At 44.9% G+C, this 17,178-nt stretch overlaps 1 protein-coding gene across 1 annotated transcript in view; it reads right to left on the reverse strand.

Moving 5' to 3' along the window:
- The window catches only part of ZDHHC15 (zinc finger DHHC-type palmitoyltransferase 15), a 304,005-nt gene that overhangs the window by 195,191 nt on the left and 91,636 nt on the right, over nt 1–17,178 (reverse strand). The window contains exons 4-5 of the mRNA XM_069612582.1: nt 13,707–13,827; nt 6,721–6,790 (exon numbers count right to left, since the gene is read on the reverse strand). Coding sequence (XP_069468683.1) covers nt 6,721–6,790; nt 13,707–13,827 — 191 coding nt within the window. The remainder of the gene's footprint in view (nt 1–6,720; nt 6,791–13,706; nt 13,828–17,178) is intronic.

The following is a 17,178-nucleotide window of genomic DNA, read 5'->3' on the forward strand; positions in this document are numbered from 1 at the left end:
AATGGAGCAGAAAAGGAAACAGTGGCAGTAAGCTAAGCAAAGAAAGCTCTGATAAACCAACAAAAGAAAAAAGGGGGAACTAGTTAACAAAAATTGAAATCCAAAAAAGCCGGCTGGAAAAACTCAGCAAGAAAGATCAGAGAGCTAACAGAACCGTTTAGTCCTGAAAACAAACCAAAAGTAAGGACTGAAAACATCCTCACTGGAAACGATGAAACAAACCTGAATCGGAAAACATTGCATACCTTCCCTAAAGGGAATCACATCGAGTAGATGGATGAAAGACGAATGGACAGTGATTGTACATCTGAATTCACTGAAAGCAAAACACACCATGTTGAAAGAAGGTTCAAAATTAACAAAACTAGGCTACGAATTACATGAACATATGGCAAGTACCTTGGAATCTGATTTAAAAAAAAAAAAAAGGAGACAAAACACGATGAAAATAAAAGATCTAATCCTTGTCGAAAGTGACAGAAAGGCCCATAGAAGAGAGTCCATTAAGATGATGCTTGACAATTGTGCGCTAGATAAGAACTAAGCACAAATAAGGTAGCTTCAAAGGCAAGAACAAACACAAGCGAAGACTGGTCTTGGATAACCAAATCGCTAACAAAAAGGAAAAGCTTAGCAAAAAACAAACAAACATTTGTTGAATAAAAGGGAATCCACACTTAAGGAAAGCATCAATTATATGCTTACAGGAAACTTGGATCCAGGAGCTACCAACTTGTGAAAATGATGAGCTCCACATGAATCCAGCTCAACAAGGCAAAAACGGAAGACCTTTTGCAGGACTCTTGATGCTGGTAAGACAAAAATTGTGAACTTCAATATTTAAAAAAAGCAATCCAAACGATTTATCCAATGGCCACTAATTGAAGCTAATGCACAGGATCCAGAAACATAGCAAAGAACACTGATGATAAACATCTACTGGAATCCATTGCGAATTAAGACAGTCAATCTGCTAAGCAAAATTTCAGAAATAATAAAAATTGAATCATCAAATGTTGAATGTAGTCACAGGCGGAGACTTGAATATCAAATGCATCCACAATCAGGGACACCAACCCTCAACCCATTAAGCCTTGGAGAGTCAGACGCAGCAAAGTGGGTGCAGGTGGCAAACTGTAACGCTCACCTGATTCCCGCAGAGGCGCCGGTCTTGACTGGGTGAATGCTGTATCTTCAAAGGTGATGTGTAACACACGGTTGGCTCTTTGGGCTGGACCTCTGTGCACTGTATGTCTGACTCGAAGAGTAAGATGTCTGCAGATAGAAAATATGGGATTAATGAACTGGGGTTATTGGGTGCCTCTCTCCTCTTCCCTTTCTCTTCTCCTGTAGAACCCCAAAGGTTAACACCCTCACCATAGGTAAGTGAACGCCGAGCTCTCCATCTGCCTCGGGGCAGGGTGCCGTAACCAGTTTCTTCACTGGATAAAGGTGCAGGCCTCTTGACCTCAGAGGACTGCTGTCCGTCGTTAACTGCACGAACGGTAAGTTCGGGGCACTTCAAATGTCTTAAAAGTCTTTTGTAATGATATCTCTTGTTTTGCAGGGTTCCGGCGATGGCGGATGGCGGGCTGATGAGAGTTGAGGATCGAACCCGCGTGAGGAATAGAAGCGCCTGGAAGCACGTAAGTAAGCGCTTGTAGCCTGCTTCACGATGCGCACTAACTGTCCCCTTTTATCTTGCAGGCACAAGTTCGGAACTTTAGAGAAGCTGAAGGGTGCTGGAATACCCACTGGATTTGGCGTGGGAAGGAGTAATGGCACGTGAGTAATAAAGTTGCCCAATGTCTTTAAACGCACCTTCTTTTGTCTTTCAGATGCGGGATGCAGCGCCGAAGGCCTCCGGAGCATGTAAAGAGCTGGTAAGCTTTTGTCTTTCAGATGCCGGAATGCAGTGGGAAGACCTCCGGAGCATGCGAAGAGTAGGTAAGCCTTTGTCTTTCAGATGCCGGAATGCAGTGCGAGGCGTTGGTGATAGCCGATGAACCAGGTAAGAGATGCGCTGCCACTGAAGACCGTAGTGCTAACCTGTTCTTTCTTTGTCTTTACAGGTGCTGCTGAAGACTGGATTCCAGGATGGTAAGCCTTTGTTCCCTTAGGCCCAGGATCAGAAGCAGAAGACATGATGAGCGTTCTGCTGCAGAGAATGCAGAGTAACGCAAAGCAAGATTCATCCATCGGGTGTGGTTTAAATAGCCTCCTGTAGTGCTTAGATGTCTCCTTCCACAGCCACGCCTAAGAAAAGAGTTCCTGCTTTCCAGAAGAGTTCCAGTGTTCTGAACCTATGGAGTGGCTTCTGCCCCACCCAACAGGAAAAGTAGTCCCAAACAGAAGAGGATCAGGGGTTCAACTGGCAGGTAAGTAAGCAGCATGGTCTGCTGCAGGTAATTCCACCCAAGCATTATGAGCCCGGCGCTTCCAGCGCTGGGACTGGGCATCTTTATGAGCCTGGTGCCACTGGCGCCAGGACAGGGTCCAAAAGGTCCCAATTGGGACTGGCTGGCACTCGGAACCGGGGTTATGGGTCTGCTTCCAAGGGAGTCCGGCAAGTCCTGATCTTTTGGAAGCAGAGATCATGACACAAACGAGAACAACTTATTCATGTTAAACGGCCAAGTGAAAGGAGACATTCCTGGCAAATCAACCTGAACAAACGAGTCTCTAGATTTACAATTGACTATGTATAGATTCTAAAAAATCACTTGCACAAGGTCAACAGTTTCTAGGTGCTATCACAAGAAGCCAGTGATCATAAAATCTTAAAACTAACTTGGTTAACCAAAACAAAGATGAAGGAGACTGATAAAAGCTGTATAGTCGAAATAAATCCTAGAGGAAATCGTTTAAGATTAAGGAAAAGCAATATTGCAGTTTTAACAGCCAAATAAAACAACTCTCGACAATCTCGTTCTTTTAAGATTCGCTCTTAAAAATCTATGAAACAAAATATTCTGGCTTAAATCTGCCACTACTGAACCCAAAACTCCAATATAGCACGAAAGTGGTAGAAAAAAGGAAACAGCTAAGATGAGAAATTCGGCAAATGAAGAAATTACTGAGAAATACAATTGAGACAAATGAAAAGGAAACAATACTATAAGAACTGGCTGATTGGGTTCAGACAATTGAGAGACCAAGAACAAGGGGAAAGGATGCTGCGTGCCTTGGCTCAAGCAACCAAAAGAGACACACGGGACAAAATCAAGAAGCTAACCCTGAACCATCAGAACCGTCTCATAAGCGGTGTCTCAGAATCCGAGTGGACGAAGCACTACGCAAAAGTGTTTGGAAGCTTAGAGACCATCAACGAAGACAACGCCACCTGTAACCAACACTCCTGGAAAATAATGATGGGTGAATATCACATTGAGTAAGCAATACAAAAATGTAAAGATTTATCTGCGGCGGGTCAGGACGGACTAACAAACTTAATCTTAAAAAGATCCAACAAAATGAGCAGAGATGGTCATCATGATATTTAAAATTATTGAAAAAATAAAACCTTCCAAAATCATGGATCAAAAGTATCACGGTCCCAATCTTTAAGAAAGGGAAACAAGATGACCCAAGAAACTACCGGCCCATTTCCCCGCTTGCCACTATAGGGAAATTGTTTGCATCAGACCTGCAGCGAGGTCTATCAGACTGGGCGGATTACAACAACATCATTGATCCCAGTCAAACAGGATTTACCAAGGGAACTGGTATGGAATTAAAACGATTCATTCTGTGAATACTAAAACTAAAAACCATCAGGACCAAAAAGGGGCTACATTTTGCCTTCATAGAGTTAAGTCAAGCTTTTGACGGAGTAAATCGCCACAAATTATGAAAAGAATTGAAGAATTGGAAGTGTCTGGAACTTCTACAGCCAATAATAGCCCTTCACCAAAACACCTCCACACAAATAAGAATGAACAACGATGGTACTTTATCATCTGGCCTACCCATAATAAATGAGTAAAACAAGGCTGTTCACTTGCCGCTACTCTTTTTAAGTTCTACATTGCAGATCTTGCTGAGGCTTTGAGAGACACAAGGCACTTTCCACCGAAAATAACGATCATGAGATCTCGATCTGCTACGCAGACTATCTTGTTCTCATAGACGAAACCCAAATTGGCTTTCAACATTTGCTAAACAAGCTGCACATTTACATGAACGTTAACAATTTGGAGATAAACATTAACAAATCTAATATCTCTTTAGGAGGAACCAAAGAAAACTTGACAAAAATATTTACTTGGAAAATTGGTGGAGGAAGTATCAGAGATACGATACCAGGGAGTAAGATTCAACCAATCAATTGCCCAAACAAATTGGGAGGTTGAGATTTTTTCAAAATCGAGAACGTTTTGCTCAAAAGGAACCATCTTGAATGGAAGATTTGGGAAATTCTCGTTGATTCCAGTAAGACTGTTGTATTTGCAAAAAGTGATCCCCATATTATCCTATGGAGGAGAGGCAGGGTTGAATTTTCGTGGAAAATTTGGGCAAAACTCAAAAGTCACTTCTGGAAACCAATTTTGAAACTTCCTAGATGTACTCCGATTGACGCGATAAGAGCAGAACTAGGGCTACAAGCCCTTTACTCAAAAAAATGAAATGGAAATCACTAGCCCTTTTAAGAAAACTGTCTGAAAAAAACTCACAGTTGGCTATAAAATTCTGGCTACGCACGAACACGGGAAGAGTGCAGTCCTGCTCAACATCTGGAAAGATAAGTGGACCAAACAGTTGTATGAGCTCGACTCAACAATAGAAGAACTAACAACTAATCCAGATTGTGTAAAGGAAAAATTGAAGAGACAAAATTGGATACATACAAGTGAAGCAAAACTCTAATTTAAGTCTCATATCTACATGACAAATGAACATCGAAAAAGGGACACTGTCCTAAATTACCTGATGAAATTCCCCTCAAAATACCTTGGAGAGAGGATGATGAAAATCAGACTCGGCATCTATCCTACGAACAAATTTAAACACAGTACTGGCAAACGAGGAATAAATGAAGGGAACTGCAGATTTTGCTTAAAAAAAGGTTGCATGGAATCACCAAGCACTTACTAGTGGAATGCAGAGATGTTGCAGATGAAAGAGTACGACATCTCCACAGGTATATGGAACCTTTTAAAGTTAAAACAATGGAAGAATGGTGGGAAGATTTTACACAATGAAGGAATCCGCGATTCACATGTGCTGGAATACATTTTCTAGACATACTAATGAACGATCAGGAATAATCTCTAGAACTACACGACTGAAGGAACACTTGTCACTAAGGACAATGTGTGAAGTTGATGAGTAACGGTGTGTCAAATTTAGCACATGGACCAATCTTTCTCAAAAGCAAGTGCTAATTGAGAAGAATGAACAAGTACACAATTTTCTCTTGACTTTGAAATGTGAAAAAAGATGGTCTAAAACTAAAATCACAATAAAATAAAAAAAGTTGGAATTCGACACTGAAATGCATATCAGATGCCATGCCCCCACTCTGCCTCCAAATATCATGAAAATTCCCCATATTGTGAAAGCAAAGCGTAAAGAGCTTACATATTGCTTTTATGCTTTACAATTTACCATCTGGGGGTTAGAAAACAACCCCAAAAGGTTAGTTCATACATAGGCTCCACATAATCATGGTAACATTAGTCTGACTCTTCTTTAATTTAACAATAGGACCATTCCAGCAGGCTCAGTTGACATTTTCCGTAAATGGTATCTGCAGCATTCATTTAATATGCCCGTTTGGCCATTATGGTGGTGAAATGGATCGCACTGATGGTTCTTCCAGATACAACAGGAGCTCCAAGGTTATGAGCAGTATGCAAAAGCCTCCTTATATTTAGCCAGCTGCAGATTATAGCCAATTTGAGATGCAGTGGCATGGTCAGGGCACAGTTGGCACAACCTAAAACCTTTTTTTTTTCCTTTCTTTTTTTAAATCCAAAAATTCAGTCGCTACTAATTTGTTGACATGACGGTGCCCCCTCTGCTCAGGAACCTCGAGATCTTATAACTATCGTATTAGCGCTTATAATCAGTATGCAATACAGAAGTTACTACTCTAATAAACAATTGTTCTCGAAGCAGCGTTCAATAATAACTTGGGACCATTAATGTAAGCTCAGAAGTAGGAGACACAAAAAAACCAAAAAAAAATACAGTGCTCAGTAGAGATAAATAAGAAGGATCCACCTAACTTTTTTTGGGAAAGCTTGGATCTGTAACCCTAACCACGGAAATTCCAGATGTAAACATCGGATTAGTTTGTCTATTCAAAACATGTGGGATTTTGAATTGGTGCGCAGCTGAGGGGCATTGCTAGGGAGAGCAGGTCTGCTAACCAGGCTTTAGAAATAAACCTTGTGTGTCAAACATTTATTATTCGTCTCATCGGGATCTCTTCTTTACTTTTCCTCTACCCAGACATAACATTGAACATAGAATGGTCAAATGAGCGACAGCTGCTGTGTTAACACTTTGAACTGCACAAGACACACACACACACACACACACGCCCCTCCCCCACCCCACCCCTCTTTATTCCTTTGACAGCCTAATTCTTCGGGAGAGAAACGTGACTGGACCATAGCAATCACAAGTGCCATCGGGCAGCTTCAATAACAGTCGTCCAGGCAACCAGCTCTTGCAAACTCCAGGTTTCTGAGACCACCAACGCAAACCACTTACATGCCGCAGACCGAGCAGTGGTGGCAGCGATCCGGCTTGATCACCTGACATCTGTCGCAGAATCGGATGCCTGAAATGACACCAGACATTGCATTAGTACAGCATGCACAGGTGCTAAATTATCCCCATTATCGCACGCACACAATTACACTCCATTGTCTGGCTTGCTTCTAATTGGATTCCCCTGTGCTACCCAGCTGAGCCAGGCGATAAGTGCTTTAGATTTCCATGCACAGTAGATTATGTAATATTTTGTGAATCCACATCTGCCCCCAACCCTCTCCTGGGGTCCAATAATTTCTCTGGTCCCTGTAAACTAGACTCTGACAAGGCAAACAAAAAAAAGAAAAACAGAAAAAGGAGCGCAATCATTGCAATGGGTGCTCTACCATTTCCTACTTACAACATGGGTTACGATTGGTCTTAATTTTAGGCAGGATCCTCAAGTAAAAATGTTGACTTTGAGATGCAGCAGTGCCCAGGTACTATTAATAAAGGATGCTCGTCTTAGTGACTCAGTCCTTTACCCTTACCCCTCCTTTTTATGCCTACATGTAGTAACCCAGAATGGGGACCTGAGACATGAGCCAGTTGCCATGTTGCCTGGTAAGCCAGACCACATGCACAGCCCATGCCACCAACCCACTTCCTTCTCTAAGGCCACCTAAGAATTCACTGTACTAGGTCAGGGACTGAGGAAAAGTGGGACAGGAGGAGTGGGCGAACTGATGGACCAAAAGCAGATGGCAGCGTGATGAATACAGAATCGTTAAAAAAAAAAAAACACAACAACAAAAAACGAATGGTACATGCGTTTGAATTTCGGCTGTACGAAAATTACACACAGCCGACAATTTGAAAACATATACCATTTGCTGCGATTACAGTGAACATGGGGAGCGGCAGTGTCTCTGCAGGAAAGTGACATGCCTAGGATGATGCATCTGGATCCCATTATTTTCATGTCGCAGGATAAGAATAATTCAAGACCAGATTACGATGACAAACAAGTTCATTAAAGAACACAGACTTCTTGGGTTCACAGTGGCTACAGTCAGTGCTCATCTGAATCTCCAGACTGCCAATGTTCACATGATCAGGGGAGAAGTGCATTTTCATTTGAGAGGGATGTGCTTCACTCAGGGTTCTGGCGAGCACAGAGTCATTCTTGCATCATATCCTTGCTACCTTGCTCTCCGGAGGCTCAAGAACAAGCACCTTCGATGCAACAGTTCCTACATTCATATGGAGAGTCTTTCAGAGAAAGTTTGTACCAAATTGCATTTGTTGATAGGGCACAAGCAAGCCTGGAATGGGAGAGTGATCCTCAGTTACTACACAGATCTGACCACAGAATTGGATAGAAGCAGATGTGGGGCAACCACAGGGGCGAGTGGGGGCAGTAAGTGGAATACCATGGACATGTATTTGCTCTTCAGGGCTTTAGGGTTGACAGGTTACTTTGAAATCCGATCTCCAGCGAGGGACAGAGTGAATGGTTTTATTCTGGGGTACGAGATGCAAAAGATCATGAACAAGAGGAAACTGTGTCAGGTCACCCTTTGGCTGCATCTACAAAACATCCTAACGCCACTCCAAAAAGTGTCAAAACAAGGGGGCACTGCCCGAACCCATCAAGTCCAGTTACACCTTGAAGAGAGAAAAAGACCATGCTTTCAGCTATGCAGGTTGAGACTGGGTGTGGGCAGGGTTGTGCAAAGTCTTGATGAAATACTGAACAGGGAGGTACCACAGGCCATGTCCTTTGACTGTAGTGCTTGAAGGCAGATAAAGCCTTCCGCCCTACTCGTAAACCTTCTCAACCATGGCTCTCCTCCCACCTCTTATCTATGCGTCGTCTCCTACGCCGCCTTGAGCGTCGCTGGCTCAAATTCCCCTCTCTATCTAACCAGACTTCCTACTTCTCTTACCACTCTCTATATGACTCCAGCCTCAGCTCTGCTAAACGCTCTTACTACTCTAACCTTCTACACTCTCAAGCCTCTCATCCTCGTATCTTTCAAACCCTCGCTCGCCTCCTCTCCCCACCTACTCATGACCCCTCAACCTCATCTCCCTTATCCCCTTCTGACTTCTCCTTCAAGATACTCTTTCGTCGCCAAAACATCACTTCCGCTAAGATCCCCCTCCTTTTCCCCCCGGTGCCCCTCTACCTGTATGACTGATTTCTCTCCTGTCACTCCATCTGAAGTTTCCATTCTCCGGTCCAAATCTCATCCCACTGCTGCGCCTTCTGATCCACTCCCTACCCTCCTTATTCCCAAGATCTACCCTCTCCTCATTCCTTACCTAACCTCCTTCAAGATTTGTCTCTTCTGCTACCTTCCCCTCTGCCTTCAAGCATGCTACCATCATCCCTATTCTGAAGAAACCTTCTGCTAATCCTCATCTTGTGTCCAACTTCCGTCCAATCGCTCTTCTTCCATTCCTCTCTAGATTACTTGAATGCATAGTCTACTCCCAGCTCTCTGCGTTTGTCCCCAACTTTTCTCTCCTTCCTCCCCTTTCAATCTGGCTTTCACCCTAAACACTCCCCTGAGACCGCCCTCACCCAGGTCCTTAACTCCCTCCTCATTGCTCGCTACTCTAAGCAATCCTCTGTCCATATCCTCCTTGATCTCTCTGCAGCCTTTGACACTGTTGATCACCCCTTACTGCACAACACTCTTTCCTCTGTAGGTTTTAAAGGCTCAACCTCAACTGGCTCTCTTCTTACCTCTCCCACCGCTCTCTTACCGTCTCCTGGGGCGGTCGTACCTCTTTTACGCTCCCCCTGGACTTTGGTGTACCCCAAGGCTCTATCCTTGGCCCTTTTCTTCTCTCTTTACACCTCCCTTCTCACCCATATCATCTCTTCCTTTGGCATTTCTCACCACTTCTACGCTGATGACACCCAGCTTTTCCTCTCAGTCTCTGACTTCACTCTTGACCTCCATTTTAAGCTCTCTTCTTGTCTTACTGCCATTAAAAACTGGATGTTATCCCACTTTCTCTCTCTAAATACAGACAAGACTGAAGTCTTATTCTTTCCCTCCAACACTATTCCTCCTCTTCCTCCTTCTATTCACTTTCCTCCTGCAAATCCTCCTCTCTGTCTATGCTTGTAATCTAGGCATTTACTTTGACTCCTCCCTCTGCTTCACCCACCATATCTCTCTCACTTCCCGTGCATGTCACTACCACCTTTTCAATATTCGCAAAGTACGTTCCTCTCTAACCTTAATCTCCTCCCTTCTCTTCTCTCCTCTTCGGACTCCCTGCATCTCATCTTGCCCCCCTCAAATCCCTCTACAACTCTGCCATTCGCACCCTCTGTCTTCTCTCTCCTCACGACTCCATCTCCTCCTCGCTCTCACAACTTGGCTGGCTTTCCTTTTATTCCCAACTCAAATTCCACTTCCTCTGTCTTGTCTTTAAATCTCTTCATGAACTTGTTCCCCCATATCTCTCCTCTCTCATCTCATCTCATTCTACACTCCCTGCCGTTCCCTCAGGTCTCCTTGTTCCCCCGTCCCCATGTGCCTCCTCTCGTTTTCGCTCCCTTCAGCTCCTTGCTCCGCTCCACTGGAACTCCCTTCCCCTCTCTATCCGTTCCATACCCACTTATTCCTCCTTCCGTGTCTCCTTAAAATCTCTTCTCCACTCCCCACCCTGATACTCTGATCCTCCTCCGCCCTTCCCTCTCACCCACCCCTTTTATCCTCATCTTGCCTCTCTCCCCCTGCCTTGTCTCCTCTTATGTCCCCCTCTCTCGTCTTCAGCTTATCTCACTTCCTGTTCCCCACTCCATTCCCCTCTCCACCTCTTCTTCCCTCATTTATATCCACTGGTAAATTGTTCTAGTTGCTGTATTACTGGTTTGACTCATATCTTGTAATTGCTTCTACTGTTATTGTATTCTTGTTGTTATACTGTACAGCACTTTGGCATAAAGCGCTATATAAACACAATAAACAAAGAAACCCCACAACAACTGAGGTCCTCTTTTGCACTTCAGCAAGCAAGGGAAGTACTTTAATTTACCTACAGGAACACTGCCTCCCTCATGGAAGTTGGGCATCAAAAAGGTCATTTAATGCAGTCCTGCGTCAAATTCTTCCATATAGGCTCCTTGTTCCTCAGACTGTTAAAATGGTTTTAACCATTTTTTGCTAAACTGCCACCAGTCTAATGGAACTGAACTTTCAACTCTCTAAAGCGCCCACAATAGGTTAGCACCCCACACAGCAGACAACGAACCACCCTGGGTGATGGCTGGTGCATTTTCAAGACCTCTGGTAGAATGCAGTAAGGATAACTTTTGAAGGAAGTGTCCACCCCTTTCTACTGTAGTACCCAGAGGCCTCCCTCCCAAAGAAGTCACCACAGGGTAGAGTAAGGTATGCAAGGAAATAATCAAAGATGGCAGAAAGTGTTATTTCTACTAAGAGTTCTCCAACTGCCTAAGCTCCTCCCTCTCAGTTTCCTGAAGAATAAGAGTCACTTATTACTTCTTAAAAGGCGACTCCACAATAAAGCAGGTTTCAAAAGTCTGCAATTGCCTTCTCCTTGCCTGCTTGTATCCCGACAGCAGCCTCCTTTTCATGGCATTTATGCTTCAGACCTGCCCTTAGATTGCAGCCCGTTCACATGTGGGTTGTGACGAATCTGGTAAATTCGTCCCTCCTCACCAGAGGGGAGCCACCCCCCTGTGAGGCTATGAAGGTGAGCCCTCCCTAAGGTTCTTAGCAAGTGGGACCTCATTGGGAGTAACTCCCCTCTAGGGGGCAAGGACTCGCAGTCTGTTAAGGAACTCCTAGACCAGAAGACAGTCTTCCTACATGGGGCTCCAACAACCTACTTTTATTCCTATTTGGACTCCCTCAACGCATGACATTCCTTCCTTCCCGTTGGCTTCAGGCAATGGAGAGTTTCATCTGAGCACCAAAGAATAGGAAGGACGACACACCTTTCCTGTTCGTGATTACGTACTTAACTGAAGAGAAACCGTGAATGGGGAGAAGGACACTGCTACATGTGCAATCCTTACGCAGAGGCAAGCCCTCCGGAAGAGACGTCCTACAGGGGGATGAGCCACGCTGGACCACAGAGTCTACTTGAGTGAGGAGTGTGAGGGCAACGCTAGCAGGCCAGCGTTTTCTCCAGCCATGAAGTTCAGTTCACGGGAAGAAGTAGAGATGGAAAAATCACCCATTCCCTATGATGGCACGACCAAAGGCACACTGTGGAGCCCAGTAACTGACGGCCAGACCAACTCGCTGGGGAGAGCATGGATCCCCGGGCTCTATGCACAAAGGACGTTCGCTGCAGAGACAAGCAAGGGAGATACAGACTTTAAATCAAGGCTGGGAAAGCCAACAAGGTTACAGGAGCATGAGAAACCTGAGCAGGCAAGTGCCCCAAATGTATCAGAAGAAGAAAACTGTGAATCAAAGCTGGGCAAGCCCACCAACCAGGTTACGGGACCATGAGAAACAAAATCTGCAAGGATGCTGTTTTGTTATATTATTAACTACTGACGGATCACCTAGTGATTGGGCCAGACAGAAGCCAACTATAGAGTCATTGCTAAGGCCTCTCTTTTTAGTTCAGCTTTCTTAAGTGGTAGGGTTAGTTAAGTTGGAGAGGATTTTGGACTAAGGATGGCCTTCTTTGACAAGCACCATTAGTTCTTAGTAGGGACTTTGCTCATAATCAGGCAAGTTAAGAGTTTTTTACTTTTAATAAAGATCCTTACAATCATGGTCATCGTTGGTCAGAGTCCTTCTTCTAGTTTGCCACAGGGTGTAGTGCTACTTTCTCACTTGAGGCGAAAAGAAGTTTCGGCGTGGGACTAATCCATGCGCTATCATAGAAAGAGGAATGGATTCATGCAGACGTTGTTTACATCGGACTAGCCAGTAAGTGCTAGGCATGGAATTTGTAAGCAACAGTAATATTGGAATTTGCTTAACTTAATTTCTCATTAGTGTTCTCCATTGCCACAATATGGTATTAGTTTTACCTACTCCAGCATCAAATATGCAGGATGCAAAGACTGCCCAATCAGATGCCAGAGGACTTTGGAAAAGCCAATGCAAGCCATTATTACTGGGTTAACTGAAATCAAGTATCACAGACCTATGAGGTTTCCCCAAATTTGTACAGTGTTATTTCCCAGCAAAATGCAGGGGGAGAAACCCCCAACTTCCCTTTCTATATGCCAAACCCCCGTTTTGCTGCAGAAATGCAGCAAAAATAGAATTCTGCCACATTGTTGGTCAAAAAAAGTGAGAATACCAGTGACATGGCTGCCAGGGGACTTTAAACACTAGCAGAGTGCATTAATATCAACTGTACCCACAACTATCTTTCAGCAGTAACACAGGTAGAGGAGCCAACAGACATCTGTACGGTATTAGCCTTCCCCTCTCGTGCCTGTGGGCTCTTACAGGGAGTAAACGTAGAAAAAAACGCCTTCAAAGATCTTCATTTGCACATTTGAAGCGGTTTGTGACTTTATTTTAAATGCATCTCATTAAAGTGACTGGTTTCTCTTTGGATTGTGCACAGCGGAAGAATACATGCATCACCAATTCGTCTGAAAGGGATTGTTACGCACTCATTGAGCCATCAATCAATTCAGGTGTAACACCAACATTCTTTTGTAGCAGCAGAACATGTGTGTAAAGTAAGTTTATCAGAGCACACTTTCCTGCAGAGAAACCATCTTTACTCTGAATTGCAATAATACACATCAGGGCAGTACACCCTTGCAGATCACATTCTGTCACAGGCAATCTCTACTTAGGATAATTGCACACGGTGACCACTAAAATGCACAAATGCAAGTCCTTTTACCCATGGGCCCACAAAAGTGCAGGAGGACACCAGGAAATCCTGTGGACAAAACTCATACATAAATGATAAAACTAAGATACATACTCTAGAAGAGGGCAAGATGATGGAAAATATGGGCAACTGACCTCCGCTTCCTGTTCTTGTGTACACCGGCAACTTCTTAGCAGCTTCACACAGAATCTGCTTCTGTGCATCTGGCCTTTCTTCATTGTCGTACCGCTCCTTGTCTGCGTAAGAGAGCAGGAACTGAAACCAGAGGAAAATCTGGGTAACCACACCATTTCAGCCAGAACTCTAATACATGTGAAGAGATGGGGAGGGTCACAACTAATCGGCAGTGCAACACAAGGCTAGATTTCTTTTTCAGAAATCTGTTAAGCCAACGGAATCAGAAGTTGTTTTAGCATGGAGCATAGCTTATGAAATGTTTGCACTGGAGGGTTCTATACATAATTGGCAGATGCATCGAGGGCACCTATACATTCATACAAGTAAATAAAAATGACAGAGATGAAAGACATCTAAGAAGCATATTGAGGACAAAAATAAAATGCCTGCTAATGAAGTACAAAGAAATCAAACTTTTTCTAACAAATGCAAGTATAGATTGGCCCCTGATGCAGTCTATTAGTATGATGTATAGTGTTAATTCAGACTGGTTTGCAGAATGTTATTTAACTTTAGCGTATGCTCTATACAACAAGGACAATGATAAATGTGTAGATTTAGTATGCTTCACACTTGGATAGGACTGTGACGTTTAGTATGCATCAAACTTAGATAGAACTGCAAAGTTTAGTATGCGATAAAATTGTGAAGTTTAGTAGGAGTCACACTTAGAACTGTGAAGATTAACCATTGTTTGCCAGCCATATCTCGCATCTAGGCAATTTATCCAATGTTGTACTCGCAGCAAAAGACATTTACCCCTCTGCCCTGGTATCCAAAACCTTATAGCTACTGCCTGCATCGCAATAGCCCCATCTAGACCTCTCACCCTCTATCCAGGTGTCCCAAATCTAGGTGCTACTGCATTTCACGGTCTACTGTTGTATGCCCATATAGGCCTCTCACTCTATCCAGGTGTCCCAAATCCCTGTGCTACTATATTTTACTGTCGGATCCCCATTTAGACGTTTCTCCTGATATCCAGGTGTCCAAAATCTAGGTGGTACTGTTTTTCATGGTCTACTGTTGTATGCCCATTTAGGCACTATCCAGGTGTCCCCAAACCTAGGTTTCCCTCTATTCAGGTGCCTCAAAGTCAATATGAGGACGTGGGTATCAAGTTGTGCTGCAGGGGGCAAACAGTCTGCACAACGGGATCCAGGATCTTAAACAGGCACAGACTCACACAGCCGCCTGGCCGCCACAGCGCACAGCACAGGAGGTGTCCATAGGGGGTACAAGCAGTGTGTGTGTGGAGGCCAACAGGGATCTGAGCCTTTTTGTCCCCCCCCTTTTAGGAAAGTTGAATCTGGGTGTTATGCATTGTGCTGTGTTCAAAAACTGAGTCTTTTTACCCCTTCTAGGAAAGCTGAATCTGTGGCACTGTTACTGGGTCTCTTTAGGCTCCTTCCACCCTAGTAAGCCCCGCAAGGCATGTTCACTGTTGTGTTACTTGTTCTCCTTCTGTGCATTCCTTTGTTGTTACCCCAACCTCCCAAACCTAGCTCCACCCCCCCCCCGCGCATCCCAAGTTGTGTGCCACAGGGCTGTGCTCCTCCGACCCCCCCCCCCACCCCTCCCCCTCCGCGTCCTCTACCACCTCTTCAGGTCATACCTAATGCCTGTACCCCTCCCCGTAAGTCTTTCAAATGTGGCAATCTGCTCCACGTCGCTACTCTTGCTCGGCTGTCACACACTCCTCCGACATCTGACAACTCCTCGAACAATTTGATCTTGATGTTCTCAGTCTCACAGAGACATAGTTCACGGCCAGCTCTATCACAAGTTTTGACACTCTCCTCCCTGGTGGCTACACGATCTTCTGCACCCAGAACTAACCATCTAGAAGTCAGAGTAGCCCTGATCTTCCCAGAGTGGCTCCCTGCCTCAGTCATTCCTACGCAGGCCTCCTTCTCCTTTGAATGCCTGGTCTGCAGGCTCTCCATCTCTCCTGGCCTCTCTTACTGTGGCCACCACTTAGAGGCCACTTGGCCAGGTCACCTTATTCTGCTCCGAGTGGGCTCACCTCTCCTCCTCTCTCCTCAACTCTACCTCTCAACTTCTCCTTGGAAACCTCAACATCCACTTGGATGCTTCCAACCCTCCTCAGGGTGTTTTTTTTTTTCTCCCTCCCCCTCTCCCCCTCTCCCCCTCTCCCCCTCTCTCTCCCCCTCTCTCTCCCCCTCTCTCTCCCCCTCTCTCTCCCTCCCCGTCAGGCCCAACATACTCTACCCGGCACACCCTAGATGTTCTCATCTCTTCAGACATCCCTCCTCTCTAACCTTCTTACCACACCCCTCTTGGACTGACCACTTTCTTCTCTCCTCCCACCTGACACTGTCTCCCTGGGTGAAACAGACCCTGGCACTGCCACCCACCTTCTCAGTCATCCGACCCATGAAGCATGCATCAGTGGAGGCCTTCACTGCCACTTTCTCTCCTCCTCCTACAAATGTGGCTGACTCACACTTAGACACAGCCCTCTCTAACCTGCATCTCTCTATCTCCAACAATCTTGATGTCCTTGCCCCCGTCATGAGGATCTGTTTGAAGTCGACCTCCAAGTGCAACTCTCGCTAGGACTCGGACCTCGCATTTGGCTATACCTCAGGTCAGAGCCGAAGGTATGGGAAAAATGTTTGAGCCATGTGTTGTAAACCTGGTACCTAGCCCCCACCGCCCCCTACAACTCCCAAATTTCACTTGGTGTCCTCTTGCCCCTGCCCCCCACCAGCATGATGGCATTTGCATGTTTTTTGACCTGCAAAAGCCATTTTGGGGCGTTTCATTTTCTGATACCCTCGGCTATAACCTGGGGTATAACCGTGGCTATCGCATTGATGGTTCACAGTTGCAGTGAGGTCTTGCAAGGAGGAAGGTAGACAATATTGACACAGTCTGTTTAGGTGTGTTGAAGTTCAAGGTTGCAGTGCTGCGACTAGAATTGTGGCACAGGCTAGTTTGGTTGATGTTGAGGTTGGGTATGATGTGAGCATTTATATCTGTAGTACCTGTGTGTCTACCTTTGACTTATCTTATGTTTTATATCTGAAGATCGCACCACTTTGTGCCCAGTGGACAAGGGTTCACACATGTTGCACAGTGGATTTCATCCATTTGGCTTTTGTTTTGTTGCCATTTTGCGTTGGTTTTTATTTGTTGTGCTATGTATGGGTTTGCCTAATGTGAATTCCTAGGGCCTCCAAGTTTCCGTTCACTGGTTTACGTTGTGGCCACAGGTGAGCTGTGGAATGGCATGTGTTTGGTTGAGGGTGATCACGCTGGTCTTGTTCTTCTTGGAGTTTGGTGGATGTGCTATAGGAAGTATTGTGTGCTTGTGGCATGTAGTGGTTTTCCTGTTTTCCCTACCTCCGTGGAGTGGTTGATGGTGTTGGTGAATGTTGATAGTTTAACGGAGGGAGCGGTGTT

The sequence above is a fragment of the Ambystoma mexicanum genome, chromosome 5p (assembly GCF_040938575.1).
Source record: "Ambystoma mexicanum isolate Mex_15411 chromosome 5p, UKY_AmexF1_1, whole genome shotgun sequence".
NCBI lineage: Eukaryota > Metazoa > Chordata > Amphibia > Caudata > Ambystomatidae > Ambystoma > Ambystoma mexicanum.